The 24,081-nt window shown below is 37.6% G+C and overlaps 1 protein-coding gene across 1 annotated transcript; it reads left to right on the top strand.

Annotated features, from left to right (window-relative positions):
* Positions 1–9,194: 9,194 nt before the first annotated feature.
* Positions 9,195–23,871, top strand: ldha (lactate dehydrogenase A4). Its single transcript, XM_079603855.1, has 8 exons — positions 9,195–9,483; positions 11,235–11,369; positions 14,160–14,277; positions 17,103–17,276; positions 19,548–19,721; positions 19,801–19,918; positions 21,629–21,752; positions 22,452–23,871. Exons 2-8 carry the CDS (start codon positions 11,241–11,243, stop codon positions 22,614–22,616), a joined length of 1,002 nt encoding a protein of 333 aa, XP_079459981.1. The 5' UTR covers positions 9,195–9,483; positions 11,235–11,240; the 3' UTR covers positions 22,617–23,871.
* Positions 23,872–24,081: the final 210 nt, after the last annotated feature.

Below are 24,081 nucleotides of genomic sequence, written 5' to 3' on the forward strand. Positions count from 1 at the left end.
AGGCACACCGCGGACTTTGTGACCTAAAGAGTTGAAGCATACGAGTTATTTTAAATGATTCCTCAGGCCAATATACAGCGCTGGACACGATCGATGCTCCGAGCGGGGCTGCCCTCTTGAAATACCGCCTATGTAAGTTTGGAGAAGACGCACCGTCTTTGGCCAGGTCATGTGACCTGGAGAACGAATCACTTTACGACCGTCACGTGACCACAAGCTCTGATATACTCAAGGAGCTAACGCTTTTGCTACTATTGAAGTACTAATTTTGTACTATGTATATTTTAGTAGTAATTAAATTGTAGTAAAGCATAACTTCAAGTGTATTTAGTGTACTTTTGTGTACTAAATTGGAACAACTTTCAGTATACTTGGTATACTCTAAGTATATGCCTGTAGGGACTAATTACATGCTTGATTAGTGATATTAAAGTGTACTTTTTTGTGTTACTAGTACATTACAAATTCATTATGAGTGTCTACTTTGAAACATACAAGCAATATATATATATATATTATTACTTATTTTTTTATGTACCATGGTAATACAATAGTAGTAGGCTTATACTTAAAGGTTGGGTAGGTCAGAATTGTCTAAAAAAACTTTTATTCAAATTTGTTTAAACTGTCTTTATATACCAATACATAATTAAAATGCAAGTACTCTGAAATAGAGAGTATAAAAAACTGAGTGACTCTAGTGTATTTAATCTTCAATAAACACAGCTCATTAATTCCATTCACTCCCGCCTAAAAACGGGTGAGCGACTGCGCGCACGTGGGCGGAGCCAGTAATAGCGGCGGTAGTCATGGCGACGGAGAGTGACAGTCGCGCAAGCCAATCACTTGTTTCGTCCCGGTAGGAATTAATGAGCTGTGTTTTTTGAAGATTAAATACACTATAGTCACTCAATTTTTATACTCTCTTTTTCAAAGTACTTACATTTTAATTATGTATTGGTATATAAAGACAGTTTAAGCCAATTTGAAAAAAAGTTCTTTAGACAATTCTTACCTACCCAACCTTTAAATGGCGTGTGCTGTGGTATTGTCATTGTGTTCTGGAAAAGCACTTTGGAATACCATCTAAATAGCATGGTACATTAATCTCAGTACAGTATCAATGTCTGATGTACCACGGTACTGCTCCAGTATTTCATATGAGAATCGTTAAATTTAGCAACTATACACACACTTTCACTACTAAAAGATACACACACCACAACAGCAGAGAGAATGTTATTTTGGCAGGGGTTCACTAACATTTTCCCACTGGGAATAATAAAATCTGATTAGAGTTAAAACGGTCAGTTCAGACACCCCGCCTCACCAGCTGTCCCGCCGAACATGAGACGTCTGTCATCCGTGAGTCTGAATGAAGAAGATGGTGGGATGGAGGAAAGGTCGCAGAGAAGGAGGGGACAAGGTTGGTAAGGGAAAGTAGGAGGAAAGGCCAGACTGAGATACAGGACGGGAACACTTGACCTTTACCTCCCACATGTATCAGTGGCAGAGATGGGGCGCTGGTGTGGTCATACTCATCCCCCCCCGAGAGAGAAGCACTTTCACCCTAACCGCCTCAATTAACCTTGATCCCTCTCTTAATGATGAGATCGCAAGGTCTCACTTTCTACTGTACATTAAATTGTCTCCCTAGGAGGGATGAACCCCAACCTGTCACTGTGAGTGATGAATAAACCCCTTTTTTAGATCACACACACTTTATTTTACCTTATGTATATGTATATATATGAAGAAAAAAATGAATACAATTTTTAATGTTTTAATGAAACTTGTAATTTGTGTGTAATTTATTTTTTTTAAAAATATATAGGCTATAATAAATATAAATAATACTAATATATTTTACAACATGGTTAACTTTAGTTTCACTTTATTTTGATGATCCTTTTAACACATTATGAATACATCGCAACTATTCTGCAACTTTGACCAATCATGGCGGTCTCCTGCAAAGCGTCGTCCACTCTCCTCACACAACGGGCGACTCACTAATGTATGCTACATTGACCTAATATTATAATAAAATCTCTACCCTTATAAAATCCTGTGGTGGTGCAATAACTACTTCAGTAAAGTGTTAAATTGTTGTGTTGTAGAAGTCATTTATTCTGAACCAATAATCTTAAATTGATTCTCAATGCATTTATTTTAAACATTTAGTTATAAAGGCAATTTCCCCCTAACTGTCATCTTTCATGTCAAATTCTATACATTTTAAGTCACTGTATGGCTTTTACCAATCAAATTGACTAGTATCAACAACAAACAAAAAATGTCCCACTGCAGAGAAAACTGAATCTGCATCAGAGGCATTTATAAAAATGTGAATTTGCAAAACATAGAATAAAACGCATTGTGTGGCCACTTTGAAATAAACACCCGTAAACTTTTTGTGCATTTTATAAATTATCTTTAAAATAGAATATTCTAAAAAAGTGACATTTCCATTTTTGCTGATTCACATTGGTATCAAAATACATTTCAAAGTTACATACAACATTATGTTTTGCAGCTAGGCGAGCATTATAACGTGTGTTACAAAGTGAGAACATTTGACTCTGGAGTAAAGGCTGGACTACAATAGTGCAGATGGTGAACAGTGTTTTCTGAGGGACATGATAAGTCCCTTTGGGTTGGACTTTGGGCTTTTTCACTTTGTAAACCTATAACATGCACACAAAAAAAGATATATAACACAATAAAGGAAAGGGAAAAAGCCAAAAAGCATAGTATAAGCACTTTAACCCTCTAATGCATGAATTATGTTTTTGCATAAATTTTTTTTTTTTAATCTTATTTTCTTGAAGATTTAAGATTTTATTTTGTTGCCTCAGGGCAACGCTATGCAGTATAGGTAGTAAATCACAGAGAAAAATGTAATATTATCTCAACGTTTATTAGGAAAATCAAGAGATTTGAAAATGCCTTTTATTTAGAATTTACTAAATATAAGAAAAGGGCTTTAAACATGTATTTTTCTGCCTCTCAAACCTCTTTCTGGGGTCCATTCTTCATCACTGTCACTTTCCTCAAGCTCACTGTACTCACTAATAAATCCATTGTTGGGTATGATTCTGACTGATCGCTCCTTTCTACCATAAAATGTCCCTGCATCCATTTTCCTGTTAAACATCAGTGCAGAAAAAGCAAAAACACTGATTTTGGCCTTCAAGAAAGACATATCTACCATTAGCATTGCTATTGCACTGAACACTAGCCTGTAAAAGTACAATTTAATTATTATTATTATTATTTTACCATATTGTGCACAAATAACATGTAATGATGTGTGATAACATCCAAACACATTGTCAGCAAAGACCTCATAAAAAGTACCCCTTATCGCATAACGTTGCCCTGAGGCAACAAGAAGAAAAACTGAATTTCTAAACATGCTAAATTAAAAAAAAGTTAATAAAACTTGACAAACGGCTTCTCTACACCTTCATGCACATACATATATTTTTTATTTACAGTTCATGTCATTGTAAATAAGATCACTGAAGCAAATAATCTTACATTCTTCTCACACCATGTGCTCCTGTGACCACATGTCAGAAAAGGAAGTCCCGCCTTCAAATGATGCTTGATAGTGACTCCCACACCTTATTGGACCATTCTATAGCAATCATTTGACCATTTTGATTGGTTGCAATTATTTACAGAAACATGTACTAGAAATTAAACTTAAAAACACTTTCCGTTGCCTGAGAGCAACGCTATGCAGTAGAAAAATCTATCTAGCTTTGCCGTTTTAACCTATAAAAACAAATGCCGAAGAACATCGCAACTTTCATCGCAACTTTTTAGAAAAGTGGCCGCAACATCAGGCATTTTAGGCGCAACAATCACAAAAAAGGCGAAATCCTGGAGGGACTGAATACTCTAAAAATTGACAATTGCGGACAATGACAATTATTTGCTTCTCAAAAAACTAAATGTTCAGGAAATGTTCTGTGTTTGCTGGGATGATAGTACCTCGGCCAATAGAGCCATAATTAATTAATAATGAATCTCTGTTGAGTCCCGCTACCATTTTCTAACGATAATTGTCGTTTTCACACAGAAATATGAGTAGGCTTGAGGGGACGTTTACACCACAATTATATGCTTAAGAAGGATACGTTTTTCCTTTGTCAAAACGATCCCCATTCACACGGATCCGCAAAAACGACTAAAAAACGCTGCATTCTGCTGCCAGGCCATTAGATGGTGACGAAACATTATAGATTAAACACGTAATACGCATGTGCATGACAACACCGTCTTCAGAGATTCGCGTTTTTGTTGTTTACACGAAGACTGTTTGAAGAAACTTGCGGTTTAAAGGGGTCATGACATGAGAAACCAAGTTTGCCTTGATCTTTTGGTATATAAGAGGTCTTTGTACCATTATAACGTCCTGCAAGTTTCATAGCTTAAGACGTCCTCCCCGTTATAAACGAATCATTTATTTAATCAAGCTCTAAATACAGCTCGTTCTGGATCCATGGTAAGAAGTGACGTCACGGTACGAAGTGACGTACCAGCGTTTGCATAATGACCGCCTCCAGAACAAGACAACTACGCTTTAAGCGCAAGGCAACTACGCTCATTTCGTATCGCCGCGCGCCTCACAAGTGTTCAGTCGACGGACAGCGAGTGGGTCTGTGTACAGGGAGATTACGATGCCGCAGATGTGCTGTTCCTGGCTGTGGACAAACAACATCTTTGAATACGCTGCGAAAGATCCAGTCGTCAGGGAAACATTGATGCACTTTATTTTTTGCGGACGTCTCAGTCACGGCAGTGTTAGTTTAAGCGTTTGTTCTGTACATTTGAAGGATGACTGTTTTGAGAACAAATCCCAAAATGATGCTGGCTTTGCTAGAAAACTGTTGCTCAAAGATAAGTCCGTGCCGACTATTCTGGGCTCAACAACGACGACGCAAACTGTAAGTAATGTATTTAAAACTTTAAACTACTTTTTGAATACGCTGAATCCGCAAATGTTCTGGCTGGGGGCGTTAATAACTGATGCATAGGCACTGACGTTAGCCAATCATAGCAGTGGGCGTTAACACTGAACTCTTAAAGGGGAAACACCCCCAAAACAGACTGTGTGAATCAGAGGATGAGAAACAGGGAAAAGGTCATAAATCACTACATTTTAAAAGTTTTTTGTAAAAAAAACTATAGTAATACTATAATTGCACCTAAGGGAACATAATAATAAAATAAAATAAAACATGTCATGACCCCTTTAAGGCACCCAAACCGTTGTCGTGTAAAATGAACTGCCAAACGCATAAAATAGTTTTACGTCTTTAGTTAAAAACAGCGTCGTGTAAACAGCCCCTCAGTTTATGCTCTCACAGGGCACACAAATCAAGGGCAACGGTTGATAATCAAACCTCATTTCAACCCGAGGACTAACTACTGATTTCATAACTGATTGGAAAAAAGACGTTTGATAAGGGCTTTCCCTGTGGAGCCATAATAGCAGATGACATGAAGTACATACCCCGCTGACTTACCATGGGGAGCCTGATAGTCTTTCTCGACGTCTAATTGGGGTTAATTACGCTTTAAAGTAACCTCACTGGATGCTGTAGTTATGAGATTGATGAGCCGCAGTGAGCTCTGCACGTTGAGTAGAGAAGTTGACCTTACCTGAGGGACAGACGAGGAAAGTTGAAGCACAGATGAAAAGAAGGCCGTCGGGATATAGTGCCACGTGGAACGACAACATTTAATGATAAATGTTGTACGTGAAGCACCTCTGGTCCAACGTACTGTGGGGACCGAAATTAGACTTGCCGAAAGCTGTGATCTGATTATTTGCTCACTTCAACGAAGTCCATACAACTATTGTGTTGACGTCAGCCGAGAAGAAGACACACACGAGCTTCATGATGGATTGTAAACAGTGCGGCAATAAATTAATTATTTTCTCTTGAGTTAGAAGAGCAACTCTTACAAAAAAAATAACAAGTATAGGTCTACTTCAAGTTCATTTTATTAAGTAAAGTTCAAGTATATGTTAAGTAGCCTAGTCTATAGCCTATAGAAAGTATATTAATATCCATGTACTAGTAGTAAACTTGTAAATGTACAGTTTCAACTTGGCCCACCTTTTAGTGTATAAAAGTATACTTTTAACTTTAAGTGTAACAGACAACTAAGTTTTTAATTTGTACTACAAATGAACTTATAGGTTTACTGATAGTTTAGGCTACTTGTCAAATACTTTTTTTAGTTTATGAAAGTACACTTTGAAGTATAATCTCAGTAAACTATAGTTTAGCTAGTAGTTTTATACTTAAAGTATACTTGTAAATTTAAGTGGACATAACATCATACTTATAGTTTACTATTTATGTATTATTTTTGCACTTTAAGTATACAACTATGTTTCTACTTAGGTAGGCTATTATTTTTTTATAGCTACTTGAAGTAACTATAAATGTATTAACTATAACCTTTAACTGTACTTTAACTCTTTTCATTTAAAAAAAAAAAACATTTAATGCCTATTTATGCATAATTTTTTATCAACACTTGACTGTACTGTAGCTAAGTTTCATTAAAAAGGGCCAAATTTAAAACAAAAAGCTGATAAAATCACATATTTTTGTCAAAGGTCCGATTGAAGATGAGTAGATCGAGTCCATCAAATTTCATTCTGTAACTTTAGACAGTTTTGAACTTATGTGCTGTTTAATGTTCGATGATTGCGTTATTTTACATTTGCGTACATTTCTATCACTTGTTTTCTGCTTCTTCTTCTTCTGATTAATGGCGGATCATATATTTACGATATACCGCCACCTACTGGACTACTACACAGGAGTGTGTAAAAAGGACGTTGGTAAATGACACCTTAAATCATAAAATCATAAAACAATAGCAAAACCAATTTGCTTCTTTGTCCCTGCATTCCTGGCTCCTGTAAAATATTATGAATGTCATTTTCTGTATCAGATTCTTCCCATTTTTGTTTTCTGCTTCTTCTTCACCTGTGTTTTGATCCGGAGAGAAGATGTGTAATAGCGCCACCTACCGTATAAAAGTGAAAACACGGATACCGGAGAGAAAGAGTAATGTAGAATTCACATACTCAGAATTAGTTTTCTATATAAATCAATATTTTCAAACAATGTAAGTTCATAAGACATTATGTAAACCTATGTGAAAAAAGTATTTAATAGGCTAGGCTACTCAATCAAGAGTAAACACAACTATAGGCTAATTAAAAACGTATACTTTTTTTATACATTATACTTTTAAGTAGCCTATATCTCGATCAAAAGTTCTCGGAAATGTTGATATTATTTGATCTCCAACAGGGATCGATTATTAGCCTAACAGTCCTAAATGTCTAAGATACAAATTTTTTATTATTTTGTAAAACTGTAATTTATCCAGAAAGATCTAGGTTTTGAGTTGATAATACATTTGCATTCCTTAAGTTTTTATTTTTATTTTATTTTCATTAGGCAATGCCATGTAACTTGTCATGACCTGTCTGTCACACTAATAACAGCTACGGCTAGCACTACTAGCTGAACACGGGGCACTTTTGTAACTAAAATATTATCTAGGCCAAATATTTGACTGAACTTGAAACTCTAAAGCTGAAGACTATTTATGAATAAACTACATACAAAAATCTGGATGAAATGGGCTTTATTTACCACAAGATGGTGCACTTTCATTACAAAAGATATTAAAAACGGCACAGAAGGGCCTATTCTTTTTACCGCTTAATAATCAGTTCAATAGGTTAGCTGGTTATCTATAAAAACAGACAACAGACTATTTTTGGTAATATTTTTGGCCTACAATTTTAGTTTAAAACTGATGGGTAATGTTTTATATATATATATATATATATATATATATGCTAATCATGTAGGCTATAGGATAATTAGGCCTGTAAAAACATGTTTTGTTTTCCCGTCTGCTATTTTTACAGTATATGCACAGCTATGCTACAACTGTCCACGACTATAATACTTTTCCATTGCCTCCCTTTCCTCGGGCCGTTTCTGTTGTTGAACCCCACATTCAGCATGACACAGCACATTCACACACTCCTCTGACAGCAACGCTGCTCATCTTCAAGTACAATGTGTTCTTATAATAGAGAAATATTAAAAGTATCCTCTAGCTTATGTATTTTTAATGCCTACACTCTAAAAAATTGCTGGGTTGTTTCAACCCAATTTTGGGTCAAATATGGACAAACCCAAACGTTTTTTATTAAAATAAGGTCATAAATTAATAAAAAATATTTAACTCGACTGTTGGGTTATTTTTAACCCAACATGAGTTTGGGTTTGTCCATATTATGGTCATCAAATATGGTTTGTCCATATTTGACCCAATACTGGGTTGAAACAGCCCAGCATTTTTTAGAGTGTATATGTTCACTGTATAAGGTTTGCGGTAACACTTCAGAATACACAGTATTAACATTCTATTAACTAATAAGAAACTCTGATTAACAAATTATTAAGTAGCGCTCAGTTCACTCTAAAAAATGCTGGGTTGTTTCAACCCAATTTTGGGTAAAATATGGACAAACCCAGCCATTGGGTAACATTATTACATTAAATTTTTAACCCAACATTTGGGTTTGTCCATATTTAACCCAAAATTGGGTTGAAACAACCCAGCATTTTTTAGAGTGTTGAATGTGGTAGTTCACTATTAGCTTTGCTGGGTTGTTTTAACCCAACTTTGGGTCAAATATGGACAAACTCAGCCGTTGGGTTACATTTTTAACCCAACGTTTGGGTTTGTCCCAAATTTTTGGGATTCACACCAAAAAAGGAGATTTATGGCTTTAGTAAAAAATGCTGGGTTGTTTTAACCCAATTTTGGGTAAATATGGACAAACCCAGCCATTGGGTTACATTTTTAAATTGCATTTTTGATCCAACGTTTGGGTTTGTCCATATTTGACCCAAAATTGGGTTAAAACAACCCAACATTATACAGTATAATACAATGTGGAACATTTTTTGAAGCTATAAGCTACAATCAAAAACATATTAAGGTAAATTGGGACACGTAATTTTTATTTTGCTATTCATATTTAATTAACTATTTGTGTTAAATTCAAAAACAAAAAAAATGAACAAGTGCACTTGTGGTAATTTTCCATTCTTCAATATGTTTTGTAGGCAGATTTGTGTGACATAAGCAGACATGTAGGTTAAGCAACGCGAACTGGAGTAATGAAACCGTGGCGCGTGCACCGCTAAGCCACATCCGCTTCATGACGTTTCCTCAGATGGACGTGACTTCAGCCACGGGACGCGAGGCCACGCCCATCTCATTAATATGCAAACGAGGCTACCGTAGGAGGGCGTTCCGCGCTTTATAAGCTGCGCGCGCAGCCTCTTCCTCACTCACAGCAGAATATCAGCCCAGTCTACACTGCATCTCACTGTCAAATAACAGCATCTACAGGTAAGAACACTAGTTACTAATATAAAGCACATTAAATAAAAGAAAATTACAGTCTTAAAAGCACATATCCGGTGTTTGTTGTTATAATTATTTTTCGGCTATATAGTTCAAATGAATTTGAATCTAGTTAAATGAGTCGCATCCTACTGGTCCTTGCTTATATATGATTGAAATCTGCTGTTCGTTCATGTCCTGATGAATGCACCGTTTGCTGTCATTGTGATGTTACATAATCGTCGCTGCACATCAGGAATACAACAGTTTACAAATAAACCTGCATGTGTCACTTGTTATTGTGAACTCAAATGTGACTTGTTGGTGCTTGCTTCAAAATAATAGGCTTATGATCAGGTATTGATGCTTAAATCAAATTATATTTCATGCAGTGAGCATTTACGAGCATTTGAATGCATTTAGGAGTTGTGTTAATGTTGCTCCGTCGTTTGCTGGGTGCGTCACAGGAGTCTACGCGCTTCATGGACGATCAGATGCACTTCATGTTCAGTTTTGCTTCCTTATATGCAAAGGATTCTGGTACTTGTGTTTTTTAGGGTACATTTGGTCCGAATGCTTTACATAAAAGTCCCGATTTGCACAATTTGTGCACGAGATGAGTCAGTATTTCATTCAGCTCGAGTAGAATTACCATATTTATGTTCTCGATATGATTCGCCCTTGTTGCGTCAACTTAACACCGTCAACAAAATCCGTTGAAAATTGACATTGGGAATAATGAGCAATAAAACATCCGGGCACATTACGGTAATGACATTTCTTTTTGTATTACGGTAATGAAATTAATTTAAAAATGCATATCTTCATTGTTCGGACAAATTTTCGTTTAAGAATATTTACAAATATATAATCCATATATATTTTACTTTTTTTTTACACACGTGTGTGTGTGAATAAAAAAAAAAGTAGAATACATCTGGATTTTATATATATTATAATATATACATATATATATATATATATATATATATATAATTAAAAATAAAATCCAGATGTATTCTACTTTTTATATATATATATATATATAAGTAGAATACATCTGGATTTTTTTTATTTTATATAATATATGTATATAATATATATATAAAATCCAGATGTATTCTACTTTTTTTTTTTTTTTTTTACACACACACATATATATGTGTGTGTGTGTGTATATATTTGTCTTGTCGAACATGCACTGATGAATGGAGTAAATTAGCATCTATTTATTAATAATAAGTGCAATTGGTATAAACCCAAACGTAAATACCAACTGTATTTATTATAAATAAATGTTAATTTACTCCATTCATCAGTGCATGTTCGACAACAAGACCTCTCAGTGACCGGCATAAATCATTCAGATGTTTGGGTTTTGTAGTGATGGTTAGTGGCGATCTGAGAATAAATGACTATAACACACATTAGAAATCATCTTTGAAGTGCGTGTGTGTGGACTGCGTGTGTATAAATCATGAGAGCGGGCTCTTCAGGTGATGTGTTGCATTAATTCCTCTACGTGCCTCTGTGCACACAACACTGCAGAGGCTGGGGGGGGGGGCTTGTCACATGAAGATAAAATGGCCACTCCTGTCCTGGGGATCCCCGCCACATTTTGAATGTGTCAATGAGGGAGACCCCAGGACAGGTTTGAGAAGCACTGCTTTGGACTACTTATGTACATTTTGATTGTAAAAGCAAATGAATGATGCATTTAAAAGCCAGAGTGACCAATGAGACTCTGTCCCCTGTAGCTGAAGATGGCCTCCACAAAGGAGAAACTCATCGCTCACGTGAGTAAGGAACAGCCGGCAGGGCCCACCAACAAGGTGACGGTGGTCGGAGTGGGAATGGTGGGAATGGCCGCCGCCATCAGCATCCTCCTCAAGGTCAGTGAGGCCACGCGCTGATACACACTCCTCTGCACTAGAGATATTATATCACTGACAACATTCATGCTTTGCCTTTTTAAAATCTTTCAAATCAAATGTAAAATAATTTATTTAAAAATTGTAATATATGCAAAACCTTTTTAAATAATCTAAATGACACATTTATTTGAAAATAAATGAACTTACCAGTTTATTTTAAAATAAGTTTAGTAAAATCTGACATTTTTAAATTATCTAAATGACAATTTATTTTTTTAAATGAATGTAATAATTATAAAAAAATATATATGTACATTTAGTAAAATTGGACCTTTTTAAATCATCTGACAAATTTATTTCAAAATCAATGAATGGCTCATTTATTTTAAAATAAATTTTATAAAATTCGACATTTTATATCTAAATGACAATTTTTGTTTAATAAATGGTATATATATATTTAAACTATTTAAATGACTAATTTATTTAAAAATAAACAAAGAACTTACCAATTTATTTTTTAATAAATTTAATAAAATTTGACCTTTTTAAATAATCTTAATGACAAATTGATTTACAAATAATATATAAAATTAGACCTTTTAATGATCTAAATTACTGATTTACTTTATAAATAAACGTAATGAAATTGGACCTTTTAAATTATCTAAATGACAAATTTATTTTTGAAATGGTGAAATTGGGCTTTTTAGAATGAACTAAAGGACAACTTTATAATTATTTGTAAAGAAATTTCCGTGTGTATTTGAACGTAAGCGCAACAAGCCATGAAAAAGAGGCAGCTTTATGTGGACGCACGGTGAACGATATCACGCGCAACCACCGCAATTCAACAAATTCGAATTCATTTCGGCCATTTTGTTTCGGTGATAAAAGTCTTTCGAAGACCGAAAATGCACTTTTGGGCCAATTTTCGGTGGCCGAATATTCGGTGCATCCCTAATTGATTCCCATATCTTCCTGGCTTGAACCATCAGGAATGTGCTCATGCTTTTTCCTCATGAATCCTCAATGGGGGGTGAAGCTGCTGTGGCTCAAGTAAATAACTCTGGCATTAAAGCTTTCCTGACCTTTGAACGTTGAGGGATTTCTGAATGAGAAGGAAGGCCTTGAACCTCCGCCAAGAATAAACATGATCCTCATATCTGGAGACTTAGCAAACTTTAAGAGTCTGCACTCTTCAGCTCTCTTCATTTGTAAAATGCAGTCGCTGAACCTACAAGTCAAGTCATCTTCATTTATACAGCGCTTTTAACAATGTATATTGTTTCAAAGCTGCTTTACAGAGATAAACGTATAATGTAAGGTAACAGAGTGTTTTGGCTTTATAGCGGTTCTTGAATAATGTTATTTTCCAGCTAAAGTTAGTTTTGATTGATTCACTTCCGTCGAAAGGATAATTTGTTATTAAATTAAGGGCCGCTAATGCTTAGTTCACACTACAGGATTTTAAGCCCGATTTGCTAATCGTTGAGCTCGCCGACAGGTCGGGTTGTTATCGCGTGCAAATCGCGGGGGAGTAGCGGCCGATGAACGCTCGCCAATCTGTTAGTATGAAAGAGCCAACAACGCATCAAAGACGCTCGCAGACGCGTCGCAGAGCCCAGAAAAATATCTAGCATGCTAGGAGCTGTCGCACGACTCAACCACATGTGATGCCATGAGCTACAGCCAATCAGAGCAAGGCATGGGTTGAGGTCACCGGGAAAATACGCGTTTTTTTTTTTTTTTTTCAGAGCAAATCATCGCGCAAACAGTTTGCAGCACTAATTTCTGTCTGACGTCCATATTCAAACAAAGACTCGCGTGTTGTGTACTTCTTCGTCTTCTTCGCTGGGTAGTGGCGCACGTGCTGTATTGCGCCATTTCCGGTTCGTTTTATCGCGTGATTTTTCGTGACAACTTGTTCTCAACTCGTGTAGTGCGTTACCTCCTGTTGCGGATCGATCACGTTGTGTCGTGTGGTGTGAACAGCTCAACAACTTGAACACTCCTGATTTCACAGAGAGCGAGTCATGTAGTGTGAACCGCTCAGTTCAGAGTGTAGGGACGCAAATGGTTTTTCTGACGCGTGCTTTGCCTTGCATTAAATAAATACATTGTCCATTCCTTGAAATTAAATTTGGATATGCCAAATCCGTTTATTGTCCATTGGAGCATTGCAAATAACATATAAAACGAAAATAAATACTGCAAACTTTTACCTATTACTAACAAACCAAAATAGAACAAACTGTTGGGCATGAGCACAGTTTGTACATTACAAAACTCAACAAAGTTTGTTTGGCCTTCCATATGCGCACCTGAAACTCCTCATTACCTGGCTTAAGTATACTCAAAATACTCATACGCCCTCTAGTGTCTCAAACTAAATATATTTCAACATAATGGCTCCAACACAGATTGTTTTGGCTTTATAGCGGTTCTTGAATAATGTTATTTTCCAGCTAAAGTTAGTTTTGATTGATTCACTTCCGTCGCAACGATCATTAGTTATTAAATTAGAGACCGCTTAGACGTCACCGTTCTCTCTACACAGACTTTAAACGCGAACCTGTGAGAAACGCTGATGGCGCTCACGTGCGCATCAAGAATTAATTCTATACATGTGCAACAATCTTTAAATATTAGAAAATATAGAGGAACACAAATCAAACCGGTTCAGACTCATAACATTAAGTGATAAAATGAATCCCTAACTCAACATTTATCAATGTCTAAGCACTGCAGCCACGTAAGGTGTGTAGGAGTGTATTATATCCCGTGTGTGTGTGTGTGTGTGTGCAGGATCTGACTGATGAGCTCGCGCTGGTGGACGTGATGGAGGATAAGCTGAAAGGAGAGGTTATGGACCTGCAGCATGGAAGCCTCTTTCTCAAGACACACAAGATAGTGGCGGATAAAGGTCAGATTTCATAATCTAGCATTAAAAGAAAATGTGAGGGGGGGGGGGGGGAGAGAGAGTAACAGAGTTTATGATCGATGATAAGGAGCAGACGGTTCGATTGGTGCCGATTTGTCGATAACGTACCAATGAGGTGACCTAGATTCAAAATTATTATACTATATATTTAAAAATAGAGGTCAAATATTACAATGAAGAGTATCATTGAGGGGGCTGGCTCTTAAAGGAACATGCCGACTTAATCTTCTTCCCCGTATCCCCCAGAGTTAGATAAGTCCACACACACCCTTCTCATCTCCGTGTGCCGTAACTCTGTCTGACACACCCACCGCTAGCTTAGCTTAGCACAAAGACTGGAGCTAAATGGCTCCAGCTAGCATACTGCTCCCAATAAGTGACAAAATAACGCCAACATTTTCCTCTTTACATGTTGTGATTTGTATAGTCACAGCGTGTACAAATAACAAGGCCACATGAGACACAGCCATCTTCTAACCGTATAAAAATGATTTAATATACAGCCTACTAGTTTTTTATGTTTATTTATAATTAATTTAGGCGGACAACAAGGCTAACAAGTACTGCGCACAGTGTGCAGCTAATTCATTTAACGTTTTTTTTCCTAACGTCATTTTTAGTCTTCAGTCGACCAAGATTTTCTTTGGTTGATTACAGCCCTACTCAGATTTCTTGTCAAATCTAGTTGTACAGTCAATCGCAAAGCTCTTTCCCGTTTTGTGTTTTTCGCGGCATTCACGCTGAAAACCAATGCTGCCGCTTGGTCTTTTTGTCACACACTTTGTCATAACCTCTATTTGATAGTGACGAGAGACCATTGGTCTCAGAGCGGGAGATCCTTCCAAAATGTATAATTTCTAGGGCTGTCAAACAATTAAAATATTTAATCGCGATTAATCGCATTAATGTCATAGCTAACTCGCAATTAATCGCATTAATGTCATAGCTAACTCGCGATTAATCGCATTAATGTCATAGCTAACTCGCGATTAATCGCATTAATGCCATTGTTAACTTGCGATTAATCGCATTAATGTCATAGCTAACTCGCAATTAATCGCATTAATGTCATAGCTAACTCGCGATTAATCGCATTAATGTCATAGCTAACTCGTGATTAATCGCATTAATGCCATAGCTAACTCGCGATTAATCGCATTAATGTCATAGCTAACTCGCGATTAATCACACATTTTTATCTATTCTAAATGTCTTTCTTTTTGTCCCAATTTTTTTTCTCATTTTAATGCTCTTATCAACATGGAAAAGTGGATCGGCTTGCTTTGTGAAATGTTTTTTATTGAAAACAACAAACTGTGTTCAATTTCACACTAACATTCTCACTTGGAGCAAATAATCTCTCACACGATGTAACACTGTCCATCAATAAAAGGGTGAAAGAAATACTGACGAGGTGACGTTACTGATATTGACGAGTGGGCGTAGAAACGCATCAGCCGTGTGTGTGCTTGACTATCAAGTTCAGACTGGATGATGATAGCTCAGTTCACAACGACACAACACACAGATCACTTTGGTCTTGTCAATTGAACCATTTGGCAACTTTTTAAAAGTAAACTTTCCATTCAGAATCTTATTGGCATCCATTTCGGCGTCTCGCGCTCATCATTCATCCACTCAAAACGTAACGTTCAGACGAGAAGTGCCGCGTCGCGCAGCGCCTCGTATTTAAAATTCGAACACATTATTCTCTATGAGTGTACACACACCGGCGGCGCCATTCAGCGTTTTTATAAACTGAGAAAGTACGCGTCCGAGACGCGGCTCGGCACTGCGCTTCTCGTTCACTCTTTGGCCAGCTCGCATCGCAAGCCCAAACCAGTGTTGTTTTTGGCAGCCCTTTTAGTTTTAGTCTTTTTGACGAAAATGCTTTTTAGTTTTAGTCACATTTTAGTCACTTATAAACTTGATAGTTTTAGTCGACGAAAACACAAAAAGGTTTTAGTCAATTTTAGTTTAAAAAAAGAAAAAAAAAGTAGTCTTTACCAAATTAATTTAGGTTAAAAAGTATTGGAAATAGGCTTAGGTTTGACAGGTTGCAGCAAGTGTTGCAATTCATAAAACAACAGTTAACCTTAAACCCTTTGCATAATAAACTAGACTTTCTGAATAATTCGATTGATAGAGTCCTTGCATGCGGTTCGTGAGGCACACACACACACACACACACACACACAAGGTCTCTCGCTCCCTCTCTGCTGTGCGCGCGCTACACATGCGCGCGCGCTCTTGCTCGCTCGATCTAGATTCCGGGAGATTTTAACTAATTTGCGGGCAATTCTGAAATTATCGTACACTATGGGATTTTTTTATTATTGATCGTACATCGTACAGAGGTCAAAATTATCGTATTTATAGGCAGAAATGACATGCATTGTGAACGTCAGACTTATAATCATTTTCGTTCCGTCTCGTCAACGTAAACTAGAAAACGTCTCGTCATGTTTTAGTCACCTTGGAGCCATTTTTAGCTAGTCATCGTAACGTTATCGTCATTAAAAAAAGGTGCGTCAACGTAATAATTGTCATCGTTGACGAAAACAACATTGGCCCAAACAAGTGTGTGCGGCGTGCCTGTTGTTTTGTGTCTGGTCTAGCTAGATCCGGTGTGGTGTTGTAGTTTTAATAACGTTACTAGTTGTTGCAAAAGCATGTGGAAAAAAACGACAAAGTTTGCTAGGCTTTAATCTCGCGATAAAAAAATTGACGCCATTAAAATGGGTTTGCGTTAACGCCGTTAATAACGCGTTTAGCGTACAGCCCTAATAATTTCATGTAATTTCCAGACTACAGTGTGACGGCAAACTCCAAACTGGTGGTTGTGACTGCTGGAGCCCGTCAGCAGGAGGGCGAGAGCCGCCTCAACCTCGTCCAGAGGAACGTCAACATCTTCAAGTTCATCATCCCCAACATCATGAAGTACAGCCCCAACTGCATCCTCCTGGTGGTCTCGAACCCAGGTACGGCACACCGACTGTCCACTGAGACACTTGAATGTCCTTTTCAATGAATGGTTTAGGGATGGGACGATTACCGGTTTCACGGTAAACCACAATAAAATGTACTGACGGTTAGTATTATCGTTCAAAATGTAAGTATCAATAAAACCGTGTTTGATTATCGCGATTTTAATAACTCACTGTAAATCCTGTCCAGTCAGCAACAGTCTGACGCAGGCGCAGCGCGCATGTTTTTATATTCGAGAAGGAGTGGCGGATGGCAGTGACCGTGCTTTTTCAGCCCTTTAAGAGGACCAAATCTGAGGTGTGGTCATATTTTGGCTTTTACAAAAGTCCTGAGGGAAACTTAATCGAGGATGGTCACCCTGTCTGCAGGACAAAAAGTCGCTAGAAACACTTCAGATCTGCCGAGTCGTCTTGTGTGACCATCACCCACTGTCGTATAGCGAACACAAGGCAAGTTAACTTTGACCTCAATACCAAAACTACGTCTGGGAAACAATTGGGCACAAAATGTTGTTTTGAGTTGAAATATTTAGCTCACTCGCTTGAAATAAACGTGAAGCTTCCGCGAAGAAAAGTTTGCAGCAAGTGGCTTTGAGCCAAAGACGAACGAACAATTTCAGACAAGACTATTAAGAGTGCCATTTAAGGGATTATAATGTATAGATTCATTGTACACTTATTACACTGATTTAAAAAAAAATTTTACAACATATACGGGGACATATTTGAGAGTTTTAAACCGGTTTATAACAATTGTCCAGGCAATATGATCACAACAATATTATCAAACTCTGTAAACAATAAACCAACTCTGATTTCATTTTCAATACAATCAAAAACGGAGACGCAAGTTGTATTTGAATGAAACGAGAGCGAGCGCACGTTGTGATGCATGGATGTGCGCTGTGTTATAATGCGTTGCTATAGACCAACGCTACTTTTGCGTCATCGAAGGGTAACGCCCCTTTTTGGGGGAAGACAAACGGATTCCCCTGAGAACAGAACTCGCTCTAAGTTTCTTGACAGCAAAAATGGTACAAATATACACACTCTTTGCCGGCCGAGGACCGTGAGCGGTATTTAAAGAAGCTACTGGATATGGGGATACAGAGGTGTCCCTTTGAAATGGTCGAAAACTGGATTAATGATCCCACGCAGTGGCCAAATATGAACTATTCAGAGTTTCAGACATCTAGCACTGTCTCGTGGAATCACCAAATAACGTTAGCCTATTTTTTTTGTCATTAACACACTCACAGTATGACAAACTAGACGATGTCTAGAGGAGCCGGTGGTTTACTTGGATCATATTTCACTTGATTTAAGCTATTGACATAGTTTTGTTGTCGACTAGCTAACGTTGTTACTAGTTAACGTTAGAAAGACGAAGCTGCAGCAGTTTAGTTGGTATGATAACGAAATTAAAGCCAGTAACTAGCAAGTACACTACTTCATGTTAAATACAGATAGTTTGGGGGTTGAATTAGTGACACAAGCAGAAACCAGCCAAGTCCACTTTAGTCCTAGCCTGCCACTATTTCAACAGTAAAATCAGTTAACAGCCAAGGTAGCGTGCCTAGTGAGAGCTAATCACGTAACTTTAACGTTAGCTGCTAGCAGCTTCGTCTTTCTAACTAGTATAGCTAGTCGATAACAAAACTGTCAATAGCTTAAAATAAATCAAGTGAAATATGATCCAAGTAAACCACTTTTGACATGGCCTCATCGTCTAGTTTGTCATACTGTGAGTGTGTTAATGACAAAAAAATAGGCTACTTGCTCTTTAAATACCGCTCACGGTCCTCGGCCGGCAAAGAGAGTGTGTATGTTTGTGCCATTTTTGCTTTTTAAGAAACTTTGCAGATCTAGAGCGAGTTCTGTTCTCAGGGGAATCCGTTTGTTTTCCCCCAAAAAGAGGCGTTACCCTTCGATGACGCAAAAGTAGCGTTGGTCTATTGACGATGGTCATTATAATGAAGGAAATGCCACAGAATAGGATCTTGTTTTAAAAAGTGCATAGAGCTGCTTGTTTTATTTGTTGTTTGTTGATTTTCAAATATAAAACTTGTTGAAATGTTTTCAGTGTGAGCATCAGTTCTTTTTGAACACATTCATATCGTTTTAACAAAACCGTGATAATTTTGATAATCACGATCATTTTGGTCACTATAATCGTGATATGAAATTTTCATACCGTCCCATCCCTAGAATGGTTTTAGTTGACGGCGTGTAGCTTCAGAAACGTTAATGTTCTCTCGTCTTCAGTTGACATCTTGACTTACGTGGCCTGGAAGTTGAGCGGTTTGCCCAGGAACCGTGTGATCGGCAGCGGCACAAACCTGGACTCTGCTCGTTTCCGTTACCTGATGGGAGAGAAGTTGGGCATTCACCCGTCCAGCTGCCACGGCTGGGTCGTCGGAGAGCACGGAGACTCCAGCGGTGAGGACTGCAGAGATGATCAGGAGCACAGATGTGTTTCGAGAGCACAGTGAACACAACTAAACATCTTCTCTTCCAGTTCCCGTGTGGAGCGGTGTCAACGTGGCTGGTGTGTCCCTTCAGAGCCTGAACCCTGACATGGGAACCGATAAAGACAAGGAGGACTGGAAGAGCGTCCACAAGGAGGTGGTTGACAGGTAATTTGCAACCAATAAAACATCCATACAGAGGTTTAGCGCTTCAATGGATACTCCACTTTTTTTGGAAATAGGCTCATTTTACAACTCCCCGAGAGTTAAACAGTTTTACCGTTTTCGAATCCATTCAGCCGAACTCCGGGTCTGACGGTACCACTTTTAGCATAGCTTAGCATAGATCATTGATTCTGATGGGTCCAGTAGCATTTCTTTCAAAATGACCAACGAGTTTCAATATTTTCCCTTTTTAAAACTTGACTCTTCTGTAGTTAAACCGTGTACTAAGATCGACGGAAAATGAAAAGTTGCGATTTTCCAAGCCTATATGTCTAGGAACTATTCTCTCGTTCCGGCGTAAGAATCAAGGAACTGTGCGGCCGTACCATGGGTGCACTGCAAAAAATGCTTTTCTTACTTAGTATTTTTGTTTTGTTTGCAGTCCAAATATCTAAAAATTCTTAAATCAAGAAGCATTTACTAGAGAAGTAAAATGACATAAGAAATTCTATTTTGTTTTAAGATAAAAAGTAATTTAAGTATTTTTTGCTTAAAACAAGCAAAATTATCTGCCAATGGGGTAAGAAAAAAAACCTGAATTTGAATGGAAACCAAGAATTTTTTTCTTACCCCATTGGCAGATCATTTTGCTTTTTTTAAGCAAAAATGACTTAAGAAATTCTCTTTTGTTTTAAGATAAAAAGAAAGTTATTTATGTCATTTTACTTCTCTAGTAAACGCTTCTTGGTTTAAGAATTTTTAGATATTTGGACTGGAAACAAAACAATAATACTAATTAAGAAAGTATTTTTTTCAGTGTGCAGCAGGCGTAGTGATATGACGAAGCACCTGAAAATAGTCCCCAGCTCGGTAACTTCCAACATGACCGGGACTAAGTTTGTGTAGTTTTTAGGCGGCAAATTAGGTTTCCAAATAAATATGGTTCGGGATCAGCACCAAAGTAAATGTCATCTAAATCGTCTCTCACAAATGTCTTAATGCTTCAAGGCACGCTGACGAAGCACTTGCCGTCAACAAACCAACGTGACAATCTGCTTGCACTGGGAGCGTGCTGATGACATTTACTGTGGTGCTCATCCCGAACCGTATTTATTTGGAAACCTAATTTGCCGCCTAAAAACTACACAAACTTAGTCCCGGTCATGTTGGAAGTTACCGAGCTGGGGACTATTTTCAGGTGCTTCGTCATATCACTACGCCTGCTGCACCCATGGTACGGCCGCACAGTTCCTTGATTCTTACGCCGGAACGAGAGAATAGTTCCTAGACATATAGGCTTGGAAAAGCGCAACTTTTCATTTTCATCTTAGTACACGGTTTAACTACAGAAGAGTCAAGTTTTAAATAGGAAAAATATTGAAACTCGGTCATTTTGAAAGAAATGCTACTGGACTCATCAGAATCAATGATCTATGCTAAGCTATGCTAACAGTGGTACCGTCAGACCCAGAGTTCGGCTGAATGGATTCGAAAACGGTAAAACTGTTTAACTCTGGGGGAGTTGTAAAATGAGCCTATTTCCAAAAACAGTGGAGTATCCCTTTAAGAGTCGTCTCTATTCGTTTGTATATGATCTGAAGTAAATGTTATACTACGTGTCGCCTATAAATCAAGTCCTTGCGTAAATGTATTTAGTCTGGACTCGTGGTTGTTTATCTGTGCTTAACATATAAATCTGGTTTGCTTTGGCAGTGCGTATGAGGTTATTAAACTGAAGGGTTACACTTCCTGGGCGATTGGCATGTCTGTAGCTGACCTGTGTGAAAGCATCTTGAAGAACTTGCACAAGTGTCATCCCGTTTCCACTTTGGTCAAGGTGAGATTCTCATGTTTAGTTCTGGTTGACCTGCTGTCTTCATTAACCCAATATTGTGAACCATGTTTTTTTTTCTAGTAGAGACAGAACATAAGTACGTACATATAAATAGGCAACTACCTTCTAAGGCCTACAGCAACTCCTATTCGATGGGAACTTGAAGAACTAACATTTACAGTTGGTTCCAGAAGATCTTACGTTCTAAGCTAAGCTTGCTTGTTGCTAAGCTAACAGTCTTCAGTTCTGATCTGAACAACTCTTCATGGACACATGGAAGCTTGCTTCCCCCATGGAATAAAATAATTTAAAAGATAATTGCGATAATTGCGATATATATATATATATATATACAAAATAATTATACACAATACACACACATATTATGTAAACACACTTTTATTTTGGATTCGATTAATCGTTTACAGCCCTAACTCGCGCAGTGACCTTGAGCTTAAAATATTGCCTTCGGAGTTCATATTTATCATAATTGACATTTCCCTCGACTGTCCATCATTTTGGATTAAATGATTGAGTTTGTCACAGTGCATTGTGTGATTAAATCATCCTCGAAAGGTACATGCCATCCTGCTTTATATTAGCGCATAATGAGGCAGAATTTAAAAAAAGTTGGCTAGATGCTAAGCTTACTAGGCGTTGGAACAAAGCTATAAAATGCCTTGATGTGTTGTGTATTTACAGGGAATGCATGGTGTGAACGACGAGGTCTTCCTCAGCATACCTTGCATCCTGGGTAACAGTGGCCTGACGGATGTGGTCCACATGGCCCTCAAGCCGGACGAGGAGAAGCAGCTGGTGAAGAGCGCCGAGACCCTGTGGGGCGTGCAGAAGGAGCTGACCCTGTGAACCGCCGCCTTGTCCAAAATGTAGCCAGTGTCACAAAGTACAAACCTCAATGAGTCCTGCCTATCAATCTCCTGACTTCATCACCCTCACTGCCTGCAACCGTTAGACACCCACACGCCAGTCTCGGGCCTTTAGCTTTAGCACTGCTTCTCTTAGAGGTTTTAGCTGCAGTGGGGAACTCGTGTTCCTGTCGTCTTTACAGAGATCATCCTTTGTAAAAGTGTCTATTGTTATTCAAGAACGAGCACTTGCGAGCAGGATGATGTGCAATTTGAGTATTTTATTCTGATCTGAGGTCAGCTAGCATTCCGTACTTGCATCACGCTAATGATAATATCACCAAGACCAACACGTAAAATCAAAGCGGTTTCAGTTTTACTAAATATCATGTACAATAAAACGACAACTTTCAAAAAATCGGCTCAATATACGAACCTGTCAACGCAAAGTTTTACGCTTTTTTTTTTTTTGGCAGGCTTGACATCAAATTGTAAAAAGACATGCGCGCAATAGTCCTCATTTATGAAAATCGATCTGTACAAACCTTTCTTGGGTAACTTCTGCATTGGTTTCACTTTACAAATTTCATTAGTTACATTAAATGTGACCGCGACGCTAACGTCAGAATGTTTTTGAGCGATTTTCGAATCGTCTCGTTGAAATTAATGCTAGTTTACAACTTAGAGTGATTTTACGATCAGAATTTCTACATTAAATGCGACGGTTAACCGAAGAATGGTTTAACGAATGACGTGGAAATGTGACCGTTGACAATTATTTAACAAATGATTTAGAAATTGGTGGTTGAACTGAATGCAATTGTTCAATTTTGTATTAAAATTGCTTTAATTTCTTTTCATTTAATGAATTAATTGATGTTTCATGATTGAGGTCTATTTAATGTACATGTTGCAAGACTGCATATAAACACTCAATGCAAGTCGATGGCTTTGTGTGACTTTGAACTGAATATATGGGAATAAAACCTTTCACAATGTCTACATTTGTTGTCTAAGCAGAATTAATTGTAAATTCTGCTATAACAAAACCATATTGAGGTGTTAAACTACTTGTAATTGGTGTAAGTATGTGTCCGCTGGAATCAAAATGCTGTTGTCAATGTATTTTTATTTCTGTTAGTGTTGGTCTATAAGAACAAATGCACAGCGATGGTTATTGCTGTTACTTGAAGCGTGTGACTGTACAATTGAGACGCAGCCCGTAACCGAATAAACCATGTGACTAACTACAAAAAGCTGTTTTTCTGTGTTTGTTCTCTGGGACATAACGGCTGTACCGAAACAAACTGGGTTTGTGAACCATGTTGTTTAACCCTCATGTTGGTGTTCGGGTCAATTTGACCCGGAGAAGATTTTCTTTTTCCCGAAAATACTAGTTAATGTTATCGCTTTGGACTGAAACTTAGTGACTTTGTTCCCAAACGGTATAACTAAATCTCATTTTT

The sequence above is a fragment of the Phoxinus phoxinus genome (assembly GCF_949152265.1).
Source record: "Phoxinus phoxinus genome assembly, chromosome: 25".
NCBI classification, from domain to species: domain Eukaryota; kingdom Metazoa; phylum Chordata; class Actinopteri; order Cypriniformes; family Leuciscidae; genus Phoxinus; species Phoxinus phoxinus.

Coding starts and splice junctions, on each gene's coding strand:
- ldha (XM_079603855.1), top strand. CDS start 11,241: ATGGCCTCCACAAAGGAGAAACTCATCGCTCACGTGAGTAAGGAACAG. Junction 17,277..19,547: donor CCTGGTGGTCTCGAACCCAG/GTACGGCACACC, acceptor TCTCGTCTTCAG/TTGACATCTTGACTTACGTG. Junction 19,919..21,628: donor CACAAGGAGGTGGTTGACAG/GTAATTTGCAAC, acceptor TTGCTTTGGCAG/TGCGTATGAGGTTATTAAAC.